Source organism: Boleophthalmus pectinirostris, unplaced genomic scaffold (genome assembly GCF_026225935.1).
Source record: "Boleophthalmus pectinirostris isolate CB_2022bp ecotype Guang Dong unplaced genomic scaffold, ASM2622593v1 HiC_scaffold_10, whole genome shotgun sequence".
In the NCBI taxonomy this organism is placed as follows: Eukaryota; Metazoa; Chordata; class Actinopteri; order Gobiiformes; family Gobiidae; genus Boleophthalmus; species Boleophthalmus pectinirostris.
The window spans coordinates 30,068,423-30,087,402 of NW_026570971.1; the positions used below are offsets into that span (position 1 = coordinate 30,068,423).

General features: G+C 42.0%; 1 protein-coding gene across 1 annotated transcript in view; it reads right to left on the reverse strand.

Moving 5' to 3' along the window:
- Positions 1-12,316: 12,316 nt before the first annotated feature.
- bcl11ba (BCL11 transcription factor B a) overlaps positions 12,317-18,980 on the reverse strand; it is a 94,288-nt gene continuing 87,624 nt past the window's right edge. Inside the window, 2 exon segments of the mRNA XM_055158417.1 lie at positions 12,317-16,388; positions 16,391-17,011. Coding sequence (XP_055014392.1) covers positions 15,019-16,388; positions 16,391-17,011 — 1,991 coding nt within the window. The 3' untranslated portion in view covers positions 12,317-15,018.

Below are 18,980 nucleotides of genomic sequence, written 5' to 3' on the forward strand. Positions count from 1 at the left end.
TGATAGAACACGCCTAACAGTGTTTACAAAATGAAGCAGGAAACTGGAGTACTGGAAATGTACATAGAGCAGATTGAAGAACAAGTAATAAAGTGTCGTAAATGTACTACATGCATATATTAAATACTGAAATCATATATTTGTTTGAATATTACATAATGCTTAACCACTGAAATCTGATATATATGTTTAAAGGTACCACTGTGTGAAAACATATATGTTTTTAAGGGTTTATGAGGGTTGTGTCTTTTTAAGGAAATCCTTTACAGAGCAGCTGATGTGGGGTCATCCTGGCTGGCACCAAGCCTAAATAGACTATAACTGAAATCTGGTGGTCATCCCCATAAACGGAGAGGCTTCATGGAGGATCCAAGGCGTGAACCTGGTCAACATATCATTATATCATTTGCATATTCATGTGGTTGCTTTATATTTCTGGGAAGAGGGAAAGCGCAGGCGTTCAGACCGTCTGATGTAAGTCCTGTGTAGCTGTAGGCCATCAGGGACAGTGATTTGACCCAGAGCTCTCTATTAGAATTGTATTGAATAGGCAATACATTTTCGTGATTTCAGTTAATCGATTCCAGTCTTTCTTTCTCTGATAGAACACTCTAACAGGATGTAGAGAGGACCAATCACAGTCCTTATTGCTTGCGTTGTTTTCCCTTACTGTCTGCATTGGGTCGAAAGCATAGTTAAAAAAATTTCAGAGGTGCATTTCGGTCAACGCAAACGCTCTGCTGACGGGGTTCAAAGCGGCACAGAGAGTCTACGTCACTTTGAACGATTTGGCGCGGCGATAAATTGGGCTTTAATAAACTCACGCTTATGTCACAAACCTGGAAGACATTTCGAAACATGTGGACGACGTCTTCCTTCCTCCTGTTAGCAATGAGGGAGGCGGCGGTTTTATTCTTCTAGATGTCGATTGTATTCTTTCCATTTTCTTCTAAATTGCTTATTAATTTGTGTATTATAATTTGTCTAACTTCATAAAACTGAGTTCCGTTATGTTCGGCAGATCAACAGTTCCAACCAGCTGCCTGTAAGTGACATCGATGTGATTAGAGTCGTCGAGATTAGAGCGATTAGTCTTTTTCGTGGGTTTAAATTCCTGTTGTGGACTCTATTTTTTAAACTTTTACAGTCATTAGAATTAGTAAATGCAGAAACTCATACGAATTCTCAAACTGGTCCCTTGTTTTCTTCCTATAGCCTTAAAAAATAACATGATTTCAACTTTTATAAACCATTCACTAGATTTGTAGTTATTTCTGTTAGTCCAGTTTGAGATCTTACTTTCTTACAATACTTTAAGAAGCTGTGTGTGATATTTAGCGTATTTCTTTACAATTTTAAAAGTCCAAATTATTTTAGAACCCAGAAAAACATTTGATTAGAATATTTGTTATGATTAGATTGTTAAATAAGGACAACAATGCAAGAAATCCGGCTGAGAAGAGACACCGAGAGAACGCTTTTCAGTATAAATATATATTAAACATCTTAAACTTTAACTTAAACTTTAAACGTTGGATTTTTTTTTTCCTTTTTTCTCATTCTTCAACAGTCCAACAGTGAAAGTTCCATGAAACATCCATGTCAATCAATTACACAGGGACACGACCGCTCCAGATAATGTTATAATTACACCCCCCACAGAGGGACGTGTCCAAGAGCCACCGTGAAAACTCCATTTCTACTCCACTAAGCATTTTAAACTCTCTCTCTTTTTTTTTTCTTCCCTTCTTTCTCCTGACATAGTGACACCTTTTACTCCCCTCTCCCTCTGTCTCTCTCTCCCTCATTCTATCCAAGTTTCTCTTCCATTTCTGTCACCCCGATTCCTATTTCTCTCTCTCCCTCGTCACCTCTCTCCTCTTTTTTCTCTTTTTCCTCTCTGTCTCATTTTCCTCTTCACCCTCTCTTTATCCCTTCTCTCTATCACCTCCTTCTTTCTCTCTCTCTCTGTCTCTCTCCCCTCTTCCTCCACTCTCTCCTCTCTCGTCTCTCTCTCTGTCCCTCCCTAACCCCTTGTCTCTCTCTCTTGTCTTTCTTCCTCTCTCTCTTTCTCCCTCTCTCTACATCCCCATCTCCCTTTCTCTTCTTCTCTCTCTGTTTCTCCCTAATCCTTCTCTTTCTCTCTCTCTTGTCTAGTCTTTCTCTCTCCTCATTCCTCTGTCTCTCTCCCTCATTCTATCCAACTTCCTCTTCCATTTCTCTCACCCTGATTCCTATTTCTCTCTCCTCCTCCTCACCTCTCTCCTTCTCTCTCTCTCTCTCCACTCTCTCTTTACCCCTTCTCATCTCCTTCTCTCTCTCTCACCTCCTCCTTTGTCTCTCTCATCTCTCTCTGTCCCTCCCTAACCCCCCATTTCTCTCCCTCCCCTCTCTTCTTCTCTCTCTACCTCTCCCTGATCCTTTTCTCTCTCTCTCTCTGTCTTGTCTGCTTTTCTCTTTCTGTCTTTCTGCGTCTCTCTCCCTCATTCTATCAAACTTTCTCTTCCTTTTCCCTCACCTTATACCATCTCTTCCTCTATCTATTTTTCTTCAGTCATCTTTTCCTTCTCTCTATCTCCTTAATTCCTATTTCTCTTCTTCTTTTTCCTTTCTCTCTCTGTCTCATTCTCTCCTCTCTCACCTCCTCCTTTGTCTCTCTCTTCTCTCTCTGCCCCCCCAAACCTCTTTTCTCTCTGTCTTGTCTTCCTTCTTCTCTCTCTCTCTCTCTTTCTCTCTGTCTTTACATCCCCTACTTCCTCTCATCTTCTGTCTCTCTTTTCCTCATTCTATCCAACTTTCTCTTCCATTTCTGTCACCTTATACCTTCTCTTTTTCTGTCTATTTTTCCTTCAATCCTCTCTCCAATTCCTATTTCTCTCTCCTCCTCATCACCTCTCTCCTCTTCTCTCTCTTTCTCCTCTCTCTCTAGCTCTCTCTCTGTCTCATTCTCTCTTCCTCTCCCTCTCTCTACACCCCCTTCTGCCTCCTTCTTTCTTTTTCTCTCTCTCTTGCTCCCTCTCTCTCTCGCTGTCTCATTCTCCTCTCCACCCTCTCTTTAACCCTTCTCATCCCCTTTCTCTCTCCCTGTTCCCTCTCCCTCCTCTTTCTCCCCTTCTCCTCCCCACTCTCGTCTCTCTCTCTTTGTTCCTCCCTAAATCCCCCTTTCTCTCTCGCTTGTCTCCCTTTCTCTCTCCCTCTCTCTCTATGCCCCCTTCTTCCTCCTTCCTCCTACCTAGTCCTTCGTTTTCTCTCTCTCTCGTCTGCCTTTCTCCCTTCCTCTCTCTCCCCGTCTCCTCTTTCGTCGTTCTTCTCCTTCTCTCTCTCTCTCTGTCTCTCTCAGTCGTGTTAGTGTACGTGCTAGACCCTGGAGGGGGGGTTGTCAGGCAGAAGAGCGGTGTTGATCTCCCAGTCTTAAGACCCTACTGTACCTGTCACGCTGTGGCTTTGGCTCCTGACGACCTGCAGCTTAAGTCATTTGAAGTTTTTCTCTCTCTTTTTCTTTTTTTTTTACTTCCCTTTTTAATGAGGGGGGAGGGGTGGAGGGTGGAGAGGATGGAGGGGGGGGGGGGGGGGGTTAGAGGTGGCGGAGGTGGCGGAGGTGCGTTGACAGCCAGTCACGCTTTTTGAAATAATTCCAACCAGAGGAGCTGTCTCAGATAATCCCGCTCCCTTCTTCTTCTTCTTCTTCTTCTTCTTCTTCTTCTGCGGGGTGGAGCGGGTCGGGGCTAATGATGAAGACGAGGCCTGTCCTGCCACTGTACACAAATATCATACGTGCGGAAATACGGGACCGGAAATATCGCTTTAAAGGTGCACTGTGGAACTTTTCTAGCGGAGGGTCCGTCGCACGCTTTTCTTCATGGAGACGTTACTGCTTTGTCCTGAAATGTAACGTAATCTCCATGGAGACAACTAAACAATACATCATCTCCATGGAGACAACTAAAGAATACATTTGTGCACACACCACATTCGAATTCAGACTAAACTGGTACTGAATCTGGGACTAGACCACTACTAGAACAGGACTGAACCAGGATCAAACCAGGACCAACCCAGAGATGAGTAGAAGCAGGGGTGTAGTAGTCGTGGTATGCAGGGGTACACCGTCCACCCACTTCTCCTGACATGAGATATTAAAAAAAATAACAAATATAAAATAGCGATAACTTAAATGTCAAACCGGAGCTACTGGCAATGGTGAAAACAAACTGCATAGGCTCATCATATCTGCACTACTGTCCTGTAGTGACATGAGAGACCAGGATTAAACCAGGACTGAACCAGGACTGAACCAGGACTGAGTGTGAGGACAGGCCTGGAGGTGTGCCTGCATAGACTGTCAGGTGACCACAGGAGAAAGGACCGGCGCAGAGCTCCACGCCCCACGGGGCTAAGTGCAGCCATCGCCCGATTGAGCTTTGCGGACACCCTGCTCCGTGGGCTCGGGGTTCTCTCTCTCACTCTCAAGTCCAAGATTAGTCCTGGTTCAGTCCTGGTTCAGTCCTGGTTCATGTGTTGTAGTCTATGGTTTATGTTCTGTACATGATGATGAATGATGTTAATGTTAATAATATGATTTTGCATCATTAAGAGTAAAAAAACATGAAAAATTGCAGATTTTTACTGGGGTGGCGCCTTTAAGTTTGTACTGAACGTTGTTTTTTTTTTTTGTTTTTAAATATGACATCTGTGTGTATTTCAGCATGTCAAGTTGAGTGTACGGCTTTTAGGGTGGAGGTGAGTGGGGGGTGGACGGGTGAGCGGGAGGGGAGTCATCACACGACGTCACAGATCGCGTACCCACACTTAAAAAATCCCCACTACACCACTGAGTGGAAGTGGTTTTCAGCCTTTGAATGTGTACATGTTTTCAATTTGGAACATAAATTTGGTTTACAATATGATTCATTTAGATAATAATGTATGATAAGAATATATCTGAACTGAATTTTCACACTGTTTTGCGTCACAAAAACTGGCATTAGACCAGTGGTGAAGTGTGACGCATGCACTCGACTTAAAGGGAAGAAAAAGTAGAACCGCTGCCATGGCAATTAACAAACCACAATATTCTACATGAATAATCCTTAAACTGTCACCTTAAAGGTGCACTGTACAACTTTTCTGGAGGAGGGTGTGCTACTTGCTTATCTCCATGGAGATTATTGCTTTGCCTGGAATGTTCTATGGTATGACCTGAACAATTTTATGAAAAAAAAAAAAGAATTGCGATTTTTCTGGCAGATATTGCGATTTCAATTTCATGCACGATTTTTTTCAAATCAAGTTTTAGTAAACATGGACATTTGCAGACATCACAGAAACTATCAAACCAGAGTCCAGCACCAACAACTTGACGCTGCTGGACCATTTACGCACATTTGTTTACATTTTACAGAAATGAAACTTAACACCACATGTCTAATTTGCATAAACTATAAGTGCTGAAAAAACAGTTCTGTGCTTCGCATTGGATATGGTTCACATTAAACTTCACACTAACACCAGGTTTAAATCCTCACCTCCTCGTGTTGTGCTGTTGAATTACTTCGTGGCGCATAGACCTCAACACAGACCCATAAATCCAAAACAACGGCGACAAGATAACAGCGGCAGTGTGCGTTGAGTCGACTATACTACACTTCACTCTTAAAACTGGGCTTTAGGAGCACTGCAAAAAACACTGCTTTGACGCTCCCAAAATCATGTTGTCTGAGATCATGATTTTCGGTCCAAAACGATAGATTGTCCAGCCCTAGATTATTATTATTTATTATTTTATTTATTTATTGAGACAGGGACAGCGCACAATTTTGACATTAACCTTAATATAATATGATAATCAACATTTCCATCTAGTATTTATTCTTTTTGGGTGTTTCTGTTGCTCAAAATTACAATCATTCCTTCTGTGAATAGGGACGTCTCTCCACAGATCTGAACTGTAATGTGGAATAACCTGCGCGTCTCCCTTGTGAAAGATAAGAAAAAGGTTTAATCTACTGTTGGGTTTTCAGATGACGTCAGTGTTATTTAATACAGATGGGGGGCAGCTAATGAATATCGTTAACATGCAGATTTTTGTTTCCATACAGTCGGTTCTTGTGTCTAGACTCTGATAGAAATGTTCACTTTCAACATTTATGAATTTACCTTTTGGATATTTCATGGTAAAGAACAATCGAATCAATAGGAAAAACGGTCTTATCATCACATTCTAGAATCTGAAAACCACCAACACTGTTCAACACTCAAGCAGGTGACGCACCCTCCACTAAAATGTTCCGCAGTGCACCTTTAAACAGGACACTACACCCATTGTGTGTTGTATAATCCTGAATGTTTTGGCCCCTGTTTTGTGTATCGGTCCCAGCTCTACCTCTGTCCAGAGATTCCTCCTGCACTGTTTTCAAATGTATCCCGTGTGATATTTTAATCTCCTTTTTTTAACTCTTCCTCCTCTCCTCCTCTCCTTCCTTCCTTCCTCCTTGCTTGCGTCTCATTACTTTGCTCTCACTCTTTCTCTTGGCTGGGATAATCCCCCCTGTAGGGGACTTCAAAGTGCAGGCCGGCCAGGGAAAAGCCTTAATTACCCATTTGCCTTGAAACTCCAGCCAAATCACAACTGGCCCCAGTCCGTGCGCCGCTCTCCCTCTCTCCCTCCCCTCCCTCTCCCCCGCTCCCTCGTTCTCTCTCTGCTCCCTCGCTCTAATTGTGAGTCCGATCAGCCCCCGTCGCCCCCCCCACCGCTGGTGAGGAGGGTATATATATGAGAGATCAAATTAAATGAAAATAAGCAGAGGAAAATATGGAAGGAGACGGGAGATAGTGACCTTAAAACTCACCAAAAAACGGCTCAGGAAATGCACGCGCTGCTTCTTTAGTGATTTATCAGTTTGTATTGATTGGAAAAACAGTTGAGGAGTGAGATGTTTCGGGTTTTGTTCACACTCAGTACATCAAAACTAAAAAAAATTTAACGAGGACTGAAAGGTGGACGCACCTCTTTCATTGTTTAGAGGCGCCATTTGGAGAACTTTTCTTTGCTCTGTCCAGTTCTAGTCCTGGTTTAGTCCTGTTCTAGTTCTTGTTTGGTCCTGTTCTAGTCCTGGTTTAGTCCCTTTTCTAGTCCTGGTTTAGTCCTGTTCTAGTCCTTGTTTGGTCCTGTTCTAGTCCAGTTTTAGTCCTGTTCTAGTCTTTGTTTGGTCCTGTTCTAGTCCTTGTTTGGTCCTGTTTTAGTCCTGTTCTAGTTCTTGTTTGGTCCTGTTTTAGTCCTGGTTTAGTCCCTGTTCTAGTCCTGGTTTAGTCCTGTTCTAGTCTTTGTTTGGTCCTGTTCTAGTCCTTGTTTGGTCCTGTTTTAGTCCTGTTCTAGTTCTTGTTTGGTCCTGTTTTAGTCCTGGTTTAGTCCCTGTTCTAGTCCTGGTTTAGTCCTGTTCTAGTTCTTGTTTGGTCCTGTTCTAGTCCTGCTTTAGTCCTGTTCTAGTCCTGGTTTAGTCCCTGTTCTAGTCCTGGTTTAGTCCTGTTTCTAGTCCTTGTTTGGTCCTGTTCTAGTCCTTGTTTGGTCCTGTTTTAGTCCTGCTTAGTCCTGGTTTAGTCCTGGTTTAGTCCTGTTCTAGTCCTTGTTTAGTCCTGTTCTAGTCCTGGTTTAGTCCTGTTCTAGTCCTTGTTTAGTCCTGTTCTAGTTCTTGTTTGGTCCTGTTCTAGTCCTGCTTTAGTCCTGTTCTAGTCCTGGTTTAGTCCCTGTTCTAGTCCTGGTTTAGTCCTGTTCTAGTCTTTGTTTGGTCCTGTTCTAGTCCTTGTTTTAGTCCTGTTCTAGTTCTTGTTTTAGTCCTGTTCTAGTCCTTTTTTGGTCCTGTTCTAGTTCTTGTTTGGTCCTGTTTTAGTCCTGCTTAAGTCCTGGTTTAGTCCTGTTTAGTCCTGTTCTAGTCCTGGTTCAGTCCTGTTATAGTCCTTGTTTTAGTCCTGTTTTAGTCCTGTTCTCTAGTCCTGGTCCATTCCTGTTTTAGTCCTGATTTTAGTCCTTGTTTAGTCCTGGTCTATTTCAGGCTGAGTTCCAGGTACAGTCCCTTACAGTTTAGTTCTAATTTGTGTGTGTGAACGCAGCCAGTGAATTTTTATTTATTTATTTATTTATTTTTAAGTCTAAATTTGTCAAAATTTCAAACTGCAACCACATAATATAATCTGTTTTATTCATAGATATTGAGCGAGAATTATTACTCAGAGATCAAATTAAACATGGTATTTCAGATTTTGTTCGCACTCTTTCACTGTTTATAGGCGCCATTTGGAGTACTTTCCATTGCTCTGAATTGTTAATTGCCATGACGACAGCGCACATTTTTCACTCCTCTGAAACCTGCATCAAGATCGTTCAATTAAAACAAGAAACAAACCGCTATAGTCGACACGAAGACACTCACCTAACAGCGAGAAGGTCTCCAGTTCGATGGCAGTGCGGGGCCTTTCTCTGTACAGTTTGCATGTTCTTCAGATGTTCTCGGGCCTCCAGCGTGGTCCAAAATCCTGCTTCTGATTTGAATAAGAGTCCCCAGTATCCATAACACATCAAATCTAAGGCTACGTTCAGACTGCAGGGCTGAACGCTCAATTCCGATTTTTTTGTGAAATCCGATGTTTTTGCGAGGTCGTTCACATTTCCAATTAAATGCGACTTGTATGTGATCTCCAGTGTGAACTTTAAATGGCCTAAAAGGAGAAGGACGAGGTTTTTGGCCGTGGTGTTTTGTGGGACAGCGGCAGCGACGGCCGTTGAAAGGAACGTGTGGATGTGGAGACGTAGACAAGAGTGGTGTTCATTAAAGGTTGTATGGAGGATTTTTTTTTGTTTCAAACTGTCAGTGAAAGATTAAAATACAATTACAGAGACGCAGCAGCTTTGTAATTATGATGACAAAAAAAAAAAAAGAACGAAAATCTATCAACTGTGGACGTGTTGAGGCCAGATAAACATCAGCCAATAGAAAACGAGGCTCCCTCATTTTCTATTGGCTGTTAGGGTTGTCAATCAAACTCCCTAGTGTAACTGACTTCGTCGGAGCGCGGGGATTACGTGGTTTACGCAGCGGTTCTTAGAGGCTTTTTCGAACTGTCGCTTCCTCGCATTTCGCACAAAGTTTGTCACGACGGCGGACGAGAATCCACGACCGGTTCGCCGCAAAAGAAAGTCAGTTTTTGAGGTCGCTGAAAGAAGAAGAGAAGTGGAAAAGGAGCAAAGCCAAACTGAGGTGATTCTTGGAGATTCCTTCCAGCGATGGCGCGACCGAAGCAGACAAAGGGTCTAAAAACTGACGCGTCGGTCGCTGAATCACTTCTAGACAGGAAACTTCAACAGTGATTCTGAATGTGCACAAGGACTGTCGCTGTATTTCTCTTCCCTTAAAAAAATCCTCTATACAACCTTTAACAATTTTCACCTACTTCAGCGCAGAATAGTGACGTTTGTGGCTTGTTGATAACGTGTAGGTCGGATGGATGCGCTTTGGCTGTTCAGACTGAAGTTGCATGTCAAAAGATCAGATATGTATCGGTTTCAGGACCACATATCCAAGTATATATATATATATATATATTGAAAAATCAGATCTGTGTCGTTCAGACCGTCAATAAAAGATCAGATACAGGTCACATAGGGGCCAAAAAATCGGATTTGGGTCACTTCAGGCTGCAGTCTGAACACAGCCTAACTTATCTTTCCATTACATTTGGATTTTGTGGCGTTAGTGAAGATAAAGTGTTATGTTAAACTGTACGAGGGTCAACTGTGGAGACACTTTTCCATCAGAAGTATTAGTACTGCTTGAGATGTTGAGTTTAATGAAATGTGTTTGAGTCTGTAATTACATATGTGCTCATAACACAATAAAACAGAGTGACCTGTGTGACCTGCACTAAAGAATCCATCTGAATACACGTGTACGTACAAACATTCTCATCAGGAAATATGTTGATTCATTTGAAACTATAAGGCAGAAGTTATTTTCATGTATCATGGAGTTAACCATGAAGTATATTAATAATAGATGTGCTACAGATAAGCTTGCTCGTACATGCGTGTGGTCAAATAATCCAGATGTTACTACATATCATGTCATCTTATGTTTTGTTTTATGTTGATTCGAGGCAAAAAAAAAAAGTAAAATAACTGTCTATGTCTATGTCTGTTTTTAAGGGTAATATAATATAATATTTATTTAGGTCAGTATTCCATTTATAACATGTGCTTGCTCCTAAAATGTTTGTATTTTTGGATTCAAATGAAACAGAAAACACACACTAAGGTTCTTGAAGAGGTACAACTGCAAAGAACTTTAAAATAAAAGTGAAAAAATGCATTGCACGCTCAGATGGCCGATGTGCAAAAGCTTTTTTTTTTTTTTTTTATATATATAATTTTTATATAACGCTTTGATAAAAAAAAAAAAAAAAAAAAAGCCTTTATTTTTATTTTTATTTATTTATTTTTTTCCTTTGGACCACAGTATACTTTTTTTTTTTTTCCCTTTGTAATTAACATAATTGTAATTGCTTTCTAAATAAAGAGTAAAGAAACTTCAGCCATTGTCCTAAAGTTTGAATCATCAGTTTGCATTAAGAGCATGTTTTAAGTTTTTTGGAGTTGTGCTACAAAATTCCAAATCACTAATGAAATAATAATATTTGAGAAGTAGTGATGTAACAATAACCAAAATATCGTGATATCGTATCGTCAGAAGTCTCACAGTATATCGAATCTCAAGTCTCTTTGCATAAATTCAATGTAGTTATGGTGCAGCAAAAGCTAAAAGACCATGATCCTTTGCTGTTTCAGTGCAGAATACATAAAGATATAATGAAGCACTTGTTAATTATTTGTACTATAACAGAACTAAAAGCTTTTCAAGGCATTTTAAAAGGAAAATGTAGCATGTTTTGGTTTTGGTTAGTCTCCACAAAATATCGTAATAAATATTGTATCGTGAGATGCATATCGTGAAAATATCGTATTGAGGTTTGAATATCGTTATATCCTTAAGAATAATGTAATAATAATAATAATGATGAACAGTTATTTTAAAAAGGAATATATTCTCAACTATATCATTTAAAAAGTGACATTGTTGATAAATGTAAATGTATTTTCTGTATAAATCTAAAATGTTGGATCAGTTAGTGGAATCTATAAATAGGATTATCGAGAACTGTGCCTTAAGATAAAGACCTTTTTTAGTATGTAGAGGGTGTGTTCACACTTAATCCCAGTTTAGACCTGATGTAGACTTGGTTTAGTCCTGTTCTAGTCCTGTTTTAGTCCTGTTCTAGTCCTGGTTTAGTCCTGTTCTAGTCCTGGTTTAGTCCTGTTCTAGTTCTTATTTAGTCCTGGTTTAGTCCTGTTCTAGTTCTTATTTAGTCCTGGTTTAGTCCTGTTCTAGTCCTGGTTTAGTCCTGTTCTAGTTCTTATTTAGTCCTGGTTTAGTCCTGTTCTATTTAGTCCTGGTTTAGTCCTGTTCTAGTTCTTATTTAGTCCTGGTTTAGTCCTGTTCTAGTCCTGGTTTAGTCCTGGTTTAGTTTTGGTTTAGTCTTGGTTTAGTCCTTGTTTAGTCCTGTTCTAGTCTTGGCTTAGTCCTGTTGTTTAGTCCTTATTTAGTCCTGTTCTAGTCCATGTTTAGTCTTGTTCCAGTTTTTGTTTAGTCCTGTTTAATCCTGGTTAAATCTGGTTCTAGTCCTTATTTAGTTCTGTTCTAGTCCTGATTTAATCCTGTTCTAGTCCTGGTTTAGTCCTGGTCTAGTCCTTTTTAGTCCTGTTCTAGTCCTGGTTTAGTCCTGTTCTAGTTCTTATTTAGTCCTGGTTTAGTCCTGTTCTAGTTCTGGTTTAGTCCTGGTCTAGTCCTTATTTAGTCCTGGTTCATTCCTGGTTTAGTCCTGATTTTGTCTTTGTTTAGTCCTGGTCTATCTCAGGCTGAGTTCCAGGTACAGTCTCTTACAGTTTAGCTCTAATTTTGGTGTGTGTGTGTGTGTATGAACGCAGCCAGTGAATTTTTATTTCATTTATTTATTTTTTTAAAAGTCTAAATTTGTCAAAAATCTCAAACTGCAAACGCATAATATAATCAGTTTTATTCCTAGATATCGAGCGAGAATTATTACTCCGAGATCAAATTAAACATGGTACATCTTTGTTTGCCTGAGGTTTAGCTGCACCAGTCTGCTGTCTAGTGCGAGGTGTGTGTGCGAGTGTGTGTTTGCGTGTGTGTAAAATCAAGAACACAGGCCACAAACGCAGAATTGTAACAGCTTGTATTTGTGCTCTGTTCTCATGCCGAGAAAATTCAACGGGGGAGGCAAAAAATGTGCCCAAACTGACATGGAGGTCACAAGGTCAAAACAAAACAAAATCCAAAAACAAAATTCAAATAGTCCCCCCGCAAACCCCGCCCACCCTCACATAGGAGTCACTGTCAGTGCCAGTTTTTAAATTACAAGAAAATCAAATGAAATCAGAAACAGCATAGTCTTAAAAAACTATGTACAAACCAATAGAGCGCTAAACAAAACAGCATCGTGTGTGTTTGTCATTATGAGACGGCGCGCTGCAGCCTCGGTATGCCCTTCTGTACAGTGAGAATAATTACAACAGTACAAATTCATAGACTGCTTCTCCACTGCCCGATGAACTGAGAAACAGCATGGCAGTGAAGGGGATCTCTTGAATGAGGGATGAAAACAGCCCACAAGTTAAAAAAATAAAATAAAAGACAAAAGGTATAAAGTCTACACCATGAGTATTTCATTCCAGCAGAAAAAAACTAGATACAAGATGAGATTTGGTGTTTTTTTGGCTCCCGCTTAACCCTAGCCCCTTCACCAAATCCAAGTTTGTTACAGCTCAGTCATTTTTTAAGTCTTTTATTTTTATTTCATTACACCCAAGGCAGAATCAAAGTTACTAAAACAGTTACAGTGACAAAAACAGTTTAAGAGACCCACAATTTAAGTTGGACTGCAAAATAAAAAATAAAAAACAACCTTTTTTCTATTTTTGTAAAATGCCCAGGCATTCTCCAATATTACAAATACTGGTATACTTTTACAGTAAACAAGAAAAATGTAATATATATTCATATATATATTTATATTTATACTAAAACCCCTTCACCAAATAAAAAGGAGGAAAACAATTGTACACGTCGCCACTATGGCATTCAGAGAAACTTTAGAAGCAAACCTGAACAAAATAGATTAAAACACACATACACGCAATATTATTTTACCCTTGTACTTGTCAATACTGTAAACGTATTTAGACCGAGTGCACCAAGTCATTCTTTTGAACTTTTCCTGATTTGTGTCCAGTCTTTTGTTCGTCTTTAGCGTGGCTCTGACCACTCTTCACCGAGGGACCGACTCTCCAGAGCAATTGGATAAAGATCTATAAATAAGTTTGTGCCTTTATATGTACACGAGCATACATATGTACACAGACACTGCTTATTGTGCTACACTACGGTGTCAATTCAATCGCCTCTTCAATGTCAGATTCAAGTCTTAATTTAACATTTCAATTGGATTCATTTAAAAGGTAATAAATAGGAAGATCAATATTCAAGGCACACTCGCATTGAATGGCAGCACAAAAACTGTCCCGAATAAATCATTTTGAGTTGAAGTTTTAGAGTGCCCGCGGTGTGAGCCTCTGGACCGCGGGCACTTGAGTGTGTGTGGTCCCAGGTGTCGCCCTCCAGTACCTGCATGTGTGTGTGTGCGTGTGTGTAAAGTGCAGCTCTGTTGTTCCAGCTCCGAGGGTCCCTGCGTGAAAGTGAAACTAAAAGTGCTGGGGGCAGGTGGGCGGGGCTATGTGGGCGGGGCCAGGATGAGAGAGGAAAATGAAGAAAAGCAAAGAGATGCCGATGAGCCTTTAAGTCTGTATTTAAGCGCACGCTGTCGTCTCTCTCCTACGCAAAACGGTTCTAAACCCGCAGCAAAATTGTCATGATATTTAAATTTATAAATTCACTCTAACAATACATTAAAGTCAGAATTTACGACAAATGTTTGAGATCATTTAAGCACAAAATGCATAGGGGCGATTTTACTTATATGAACTAAAATGATAGATTGGCGTTGGATATTTAAATAGAGAAGCACATTTTGCATTTTTGACATTGTTTTAAGTACGTAGGATGTGAAAGGGAGACTTGAGCTCGCCCTGAGGTGCCCCCGATCTGCTCAGGTCATGCACACACACGACACACACACACGACACATGGCTTCTCCTCTACAGTCTATGGCTTCATGTACAGATGCAGATGAACAGGTGAAAGTGAACGCTTCGTGTAAAGATGCAGATGAAATGGAGAAACTAAAGAGTGGAGTGTTTATCCTGGGCCTGAGCAGCTGCCTTCACTGGGACACGTCTGGTTCTGGTTCTGGTTCTGTTTACGGTCCGAATGACACTCAGTGCTACATGTCCAATTCTCCCGTCGTCGTGTAGAGTCAGCTCATGCTACGATGCCAAAGGATTGTTGTCCGCGTCATCACAAATATTCTACTCTAACATTCTCAGATAAAACGCACTTTCAAACCCAAGATTGAATTCAGCTTCTCTTCAACAAATCACACATTTAGCTTAATATACATTTCCTACAAGCAGCGGCCAAATGAAATTTGTCATTTTAAAAAACTCTCAGGATATCGTGGGTATTTTAAAAAAGCAAACTCAAGGTAAAATAATACAAAATAACCCAAATGCAGAAATAAAAAGTACCTGCACATGCCAGAGTACAAAATCCAATAAATACAGAAATTATTGCACAGTTAAAGGCTCCACAAATGTTTGAACTCAACTGACTGATTGTTTAAAAGAAACGCCACGTGAGGCAGTTTAGACAGCTTCAGTTGTGTTCAATGTTTTCACGTTTTTCTCAGTTGGCAGTTTCTTAGGCAAAAACACAAATGAACCTACACAGAGTATCCAGCTCCCTTTGTCAGTCTGAGTGTGTGGTGAGTGTGTGGGAGCTAGGCTCTCTCGGCCTGCTCGATCTTCACCTCGTTGGTCATCAAATGTTCTCCGTGCCACTTCTTCATGTGTTTCTCGAGCGTGCTGTAGACGCTGAAGGGCATCTGGCAGATGTCACAGCGGTACACCTCTTTACCCAGCTGTCCGTGCGTCTTCATGTGTCGCGTGAGCTTGGAGCTCTGCGCACACGCGTAGTTACACAGCTCACACTTGTACGGACGCTCCCCCGTGTGGCTGCGCCGGTGAACTGTCAGGTTACTACAGTTTTTGAACACTTTGCCACAGTATTCACAGGTGTCACACCTCTTACTGTCCTTGGAGCTGGGGCGTCCTGGACCCCCCAGGTGAGGAGTGCTCCCCCCGCTGGCCGTGCCACTGCGGCCGGACAGACCCCCGTCCAGCAGGTCCCCGGGCGGAGTGGAGAAGCGCAGGCTGCCGTTCTCAGACGAGTGCTCCGAGGAGGTGGCGAAGGGCGATTGTCTGGAGTCAGTGAAGCCTAGAAAAGGGTCTTTGATGAAGTGACGCGAGGCTGCGTACCCCACCAGCCACTGTGAGTACACGTTCTCTGAGGGGATGTGGGGCGCAGGGGGGATGTCCAGGTCCTTCTCGATCTTTATTCTCTTATTGGAGGAGTTGGACAGGCTGGGGCTGGTGATGGGAGTGGGTTTCCGGGGGAACAGGCCTGAGAAAGAGTCGCCAGAACCACAGTTCCGGCCGTTTATGGTGGTCCTCTCCTCGGGCTGGTGGTGGTGGTGGTCCATCTCAGCCACTGAGTCCTCGTCTCCGAGGTCCCGCGGGCCGTCCGAGTTCCTCTTGGAGAAGGGCATCCTCTTACGATTGTCGACGATTAGGTTATTGTAGGGCTGGATGGAGTTCAGGCCTCCTGCCTCCACCATCTTCTCCAGACTGAGCGCGCTCTTCTCGTCTGACGGAGCTTTGGGGCCGTTCTCTCTGTTCCTGTAGAACTCAGACTCGATGCTGAAGTTAGACTCCGGTCGACTCTCGTTCTCCAGCTCCTCTTCCTCCTCCTCCTCCTCTTCCTCCTCGTTGCCCTCGCCCTGAAAGTCCCCGTCTCGGTTCTTCATGCCCTCCCCGGTCACGTCGCTGGTGCCAGGCTCGGGGGAGCTGGTGGTGGACAGTCCATCATCAGAGCGTCCGGTCAGAGAGCCCGCCTTGTGCATGTGCGTCTTCATGTGGCGTTTGAGTTTGGAGGCCTGGGAGCAGGCGTGGTCGCACAGCTGGCACTTGTATGGTTTCTCTCCAGTATGGCTGCGGCGGTGCACCACCAGGTTACTCTGGAACTTGAAGGTTTTTCCGCAGAATTCACAGGACTTGACTTTGTTCTGTGTCTGTGGGGGGGTGGTGCTGTTGGGGGCATGGGCGGGAGGGGCGGCGTGCTGAGAAAGGGGGACTTGGGCCCGGGCTGGAAGGGGTTGGGGTTGAGGAGTCGGTGCATAGGGTTGGCCCGGCTGGGGGACAGGGGGGGCGTGGTGTTGTTGTTGTTCCCTGCTAACTCTCGGAGTCGTCTGGAGAAGTCCATGGACTGGGACTCCATGGCCATGGGCGTGAGGCGCATCACCCGCTCGAAGGCACTGGGGTGCTGGGATATGAGTCCCATCTCCTCCGCGCTGAGGCGCTCCAGCCGGTGGGGGTCCAGGTGGTGACGGGGCGGGGGGCTGACGAAGGGGGGCGTATTGGGAAGCCGGTTCTCCCCAAACCCCGGCGGAGGCTCTCTCAGGAGGGGCCCTGTCATTCGGAGGAGGTGGAAGGGGTTGTCTCCCATGAAGTTGGTGAGGGGTGACTGCGGGATGGCGTCGCTGGGCATGGGCGGGGGCATGGTGATGCGGGGGGTGAGGGCGGCGCTGGAGGGGTTGGACTCCAGGTAGATCCTGATGCCGTGGGTGTTCTGGGCATGCTGCAGCAGGAACCAGGCGCTGGGGAACGGCTGTTTACAACTGGTGCAGATGTAACTGGAGGGCTCGTCTCTGGCGCCTGAAACACAAAGACAAATGCATTTATAGACACACGCTTCACTTCACTTCACATCAAATTATAGCATTTTAAAGAGAAGCACATTTGAAAAGTGTAAAGTGTTCCTGGCCAAAGGGAGACGTGTTGAGCTGCTGTCACAAAGCTCACTCTTCAGACAGGTGCGTTCTCACTGCTCTCACTGAACGGGCCTCAGCGCAGCCACGCTTCAGACAGGCCTCATGATTTCATTTTATTTTTATTTTTGTCTTGTCTACACTGCTGATTTTCTTGCATGTCGGAGAGATGTGTGTGTATCGTCATTTGGGCTTCATGATTTTATGGAGAGTACAGAGTGTCAGAGCGAGTGTGAGTTGAACTTGTAAATGTAACACGTTTTTGCTTATGAGTGTAGAAGTGTAGAAATATGGAGCGCACGCAAGGAACCTATATAACACCATATATATATATATTTTTTATATACACAACAGGAATGCAGAAACGTTTTTGAGGAATTATTTAATTAGTATAGGATTAAAAACATGTACACCACCAGACAAACGTTTGGACACAACAGCTCATTCTTTTTCTACATACATATTACAATTATGATAATCATGATACAATTATAGAACTGGAATTGCAAAAATATGAAGATTTGAAAATGAAAATAAAAATCACACTACCAGTCAAAAGTTTGGACACACCCTCTCATTCCAGCTGTTTTCTTTTTTTACTACTTTCTGCATTTTATATACACATGTGCAAACATCAAATATACAAATCAAGATATATGGAATTATGCAGCAAGAAAATTATTAAATTTATAAATAAATAAATAAATTAATTAATTAATAAAAATAAATAAATAAAAATAAATAAATTAAATGAATAAAAATAAATAAATAAAAATAAAAAAAATATTCAAATTCTCAAAGTAGCCACCTTTTGCTTTGTTGACAAAATATTTAGTACAATTTATTATTTTGCTTCACATATTTGACGTCTTTCATATGTGTCTAAAAAGTAGTAAAAAAAAAAAAAAAAAACATAAAATGAGATTGTGTGGCCAAACTTTTGACTGATAGCGTCATTTTTATTTTCATTTTCAAATCTTCACATTTTCACAATTCCTGTTCTAATTTATGCTCTAAAAATAAATAAATAAAGAATAAATAAGAATAGTAGCATCAGTTTATTCCGGTTTTACATTTCAAACTTACAAAACAAATGGATAATTATGACAGTTTGTGCGTAAAAATGATTTTAAAACATGACTGAGGCGTCCTGTGACGTAAAACAACATCCAAAAAAAGTTTAACAGCATTTTGAATTGAAATTATTTAAAAAATGACTGAATGGACCATATATTTTCCCCCGCTGTGATTAACTCAAATAGTTAATGCACGACGTTGAATAATTAAGCAGCTCATTAATAAAAGACGGTATAAAACATGAACAAACATTTATTATGCGGCTGTGATCACAATTTACCTAAAACGAACGGCGCGTTAAAAACAACAAATGTACGATATATTTTCCTTTCGTTTCTGCTCGTGAAGTTTGGAATAGAAACAAAAAGAAAGAAGTGAGTGAGAGAGAGAGAAAGAGAAAGAGAGAGAAGGATAAAAATGAGGGTAAGAGAGAGAGAAAAAGAGAGGGAAGAGATGGAGAAAGATGGAGGGTGAGTGAAAAGGAAGTGAGAGAGAGTAAGGGTAGAACTGAGGAGGAAAGGAGAAAGAAGGGAGGAGAGAGAGATGGAGGGATGGAGTGAGAAGGAAGTGAGGGAGAGTAAAGGTGGAAAGGGGGAGGAGAGGTGGAGAAAGAAGGGATGAGAGAGTATAGAAGTAGAGAAGGGAGGAGGGGACAAGAGCGCAGAGAAGGAAGGAAGAGGAGAAAGAGAAAGGAAGAAATTAAGAGCAAAGAGAGGGCATGAAAGAGTAGAAAAGTAGAGAAAGGAGGTATAGAGAGAAAGGGAGAGGGAAGAAAGCAA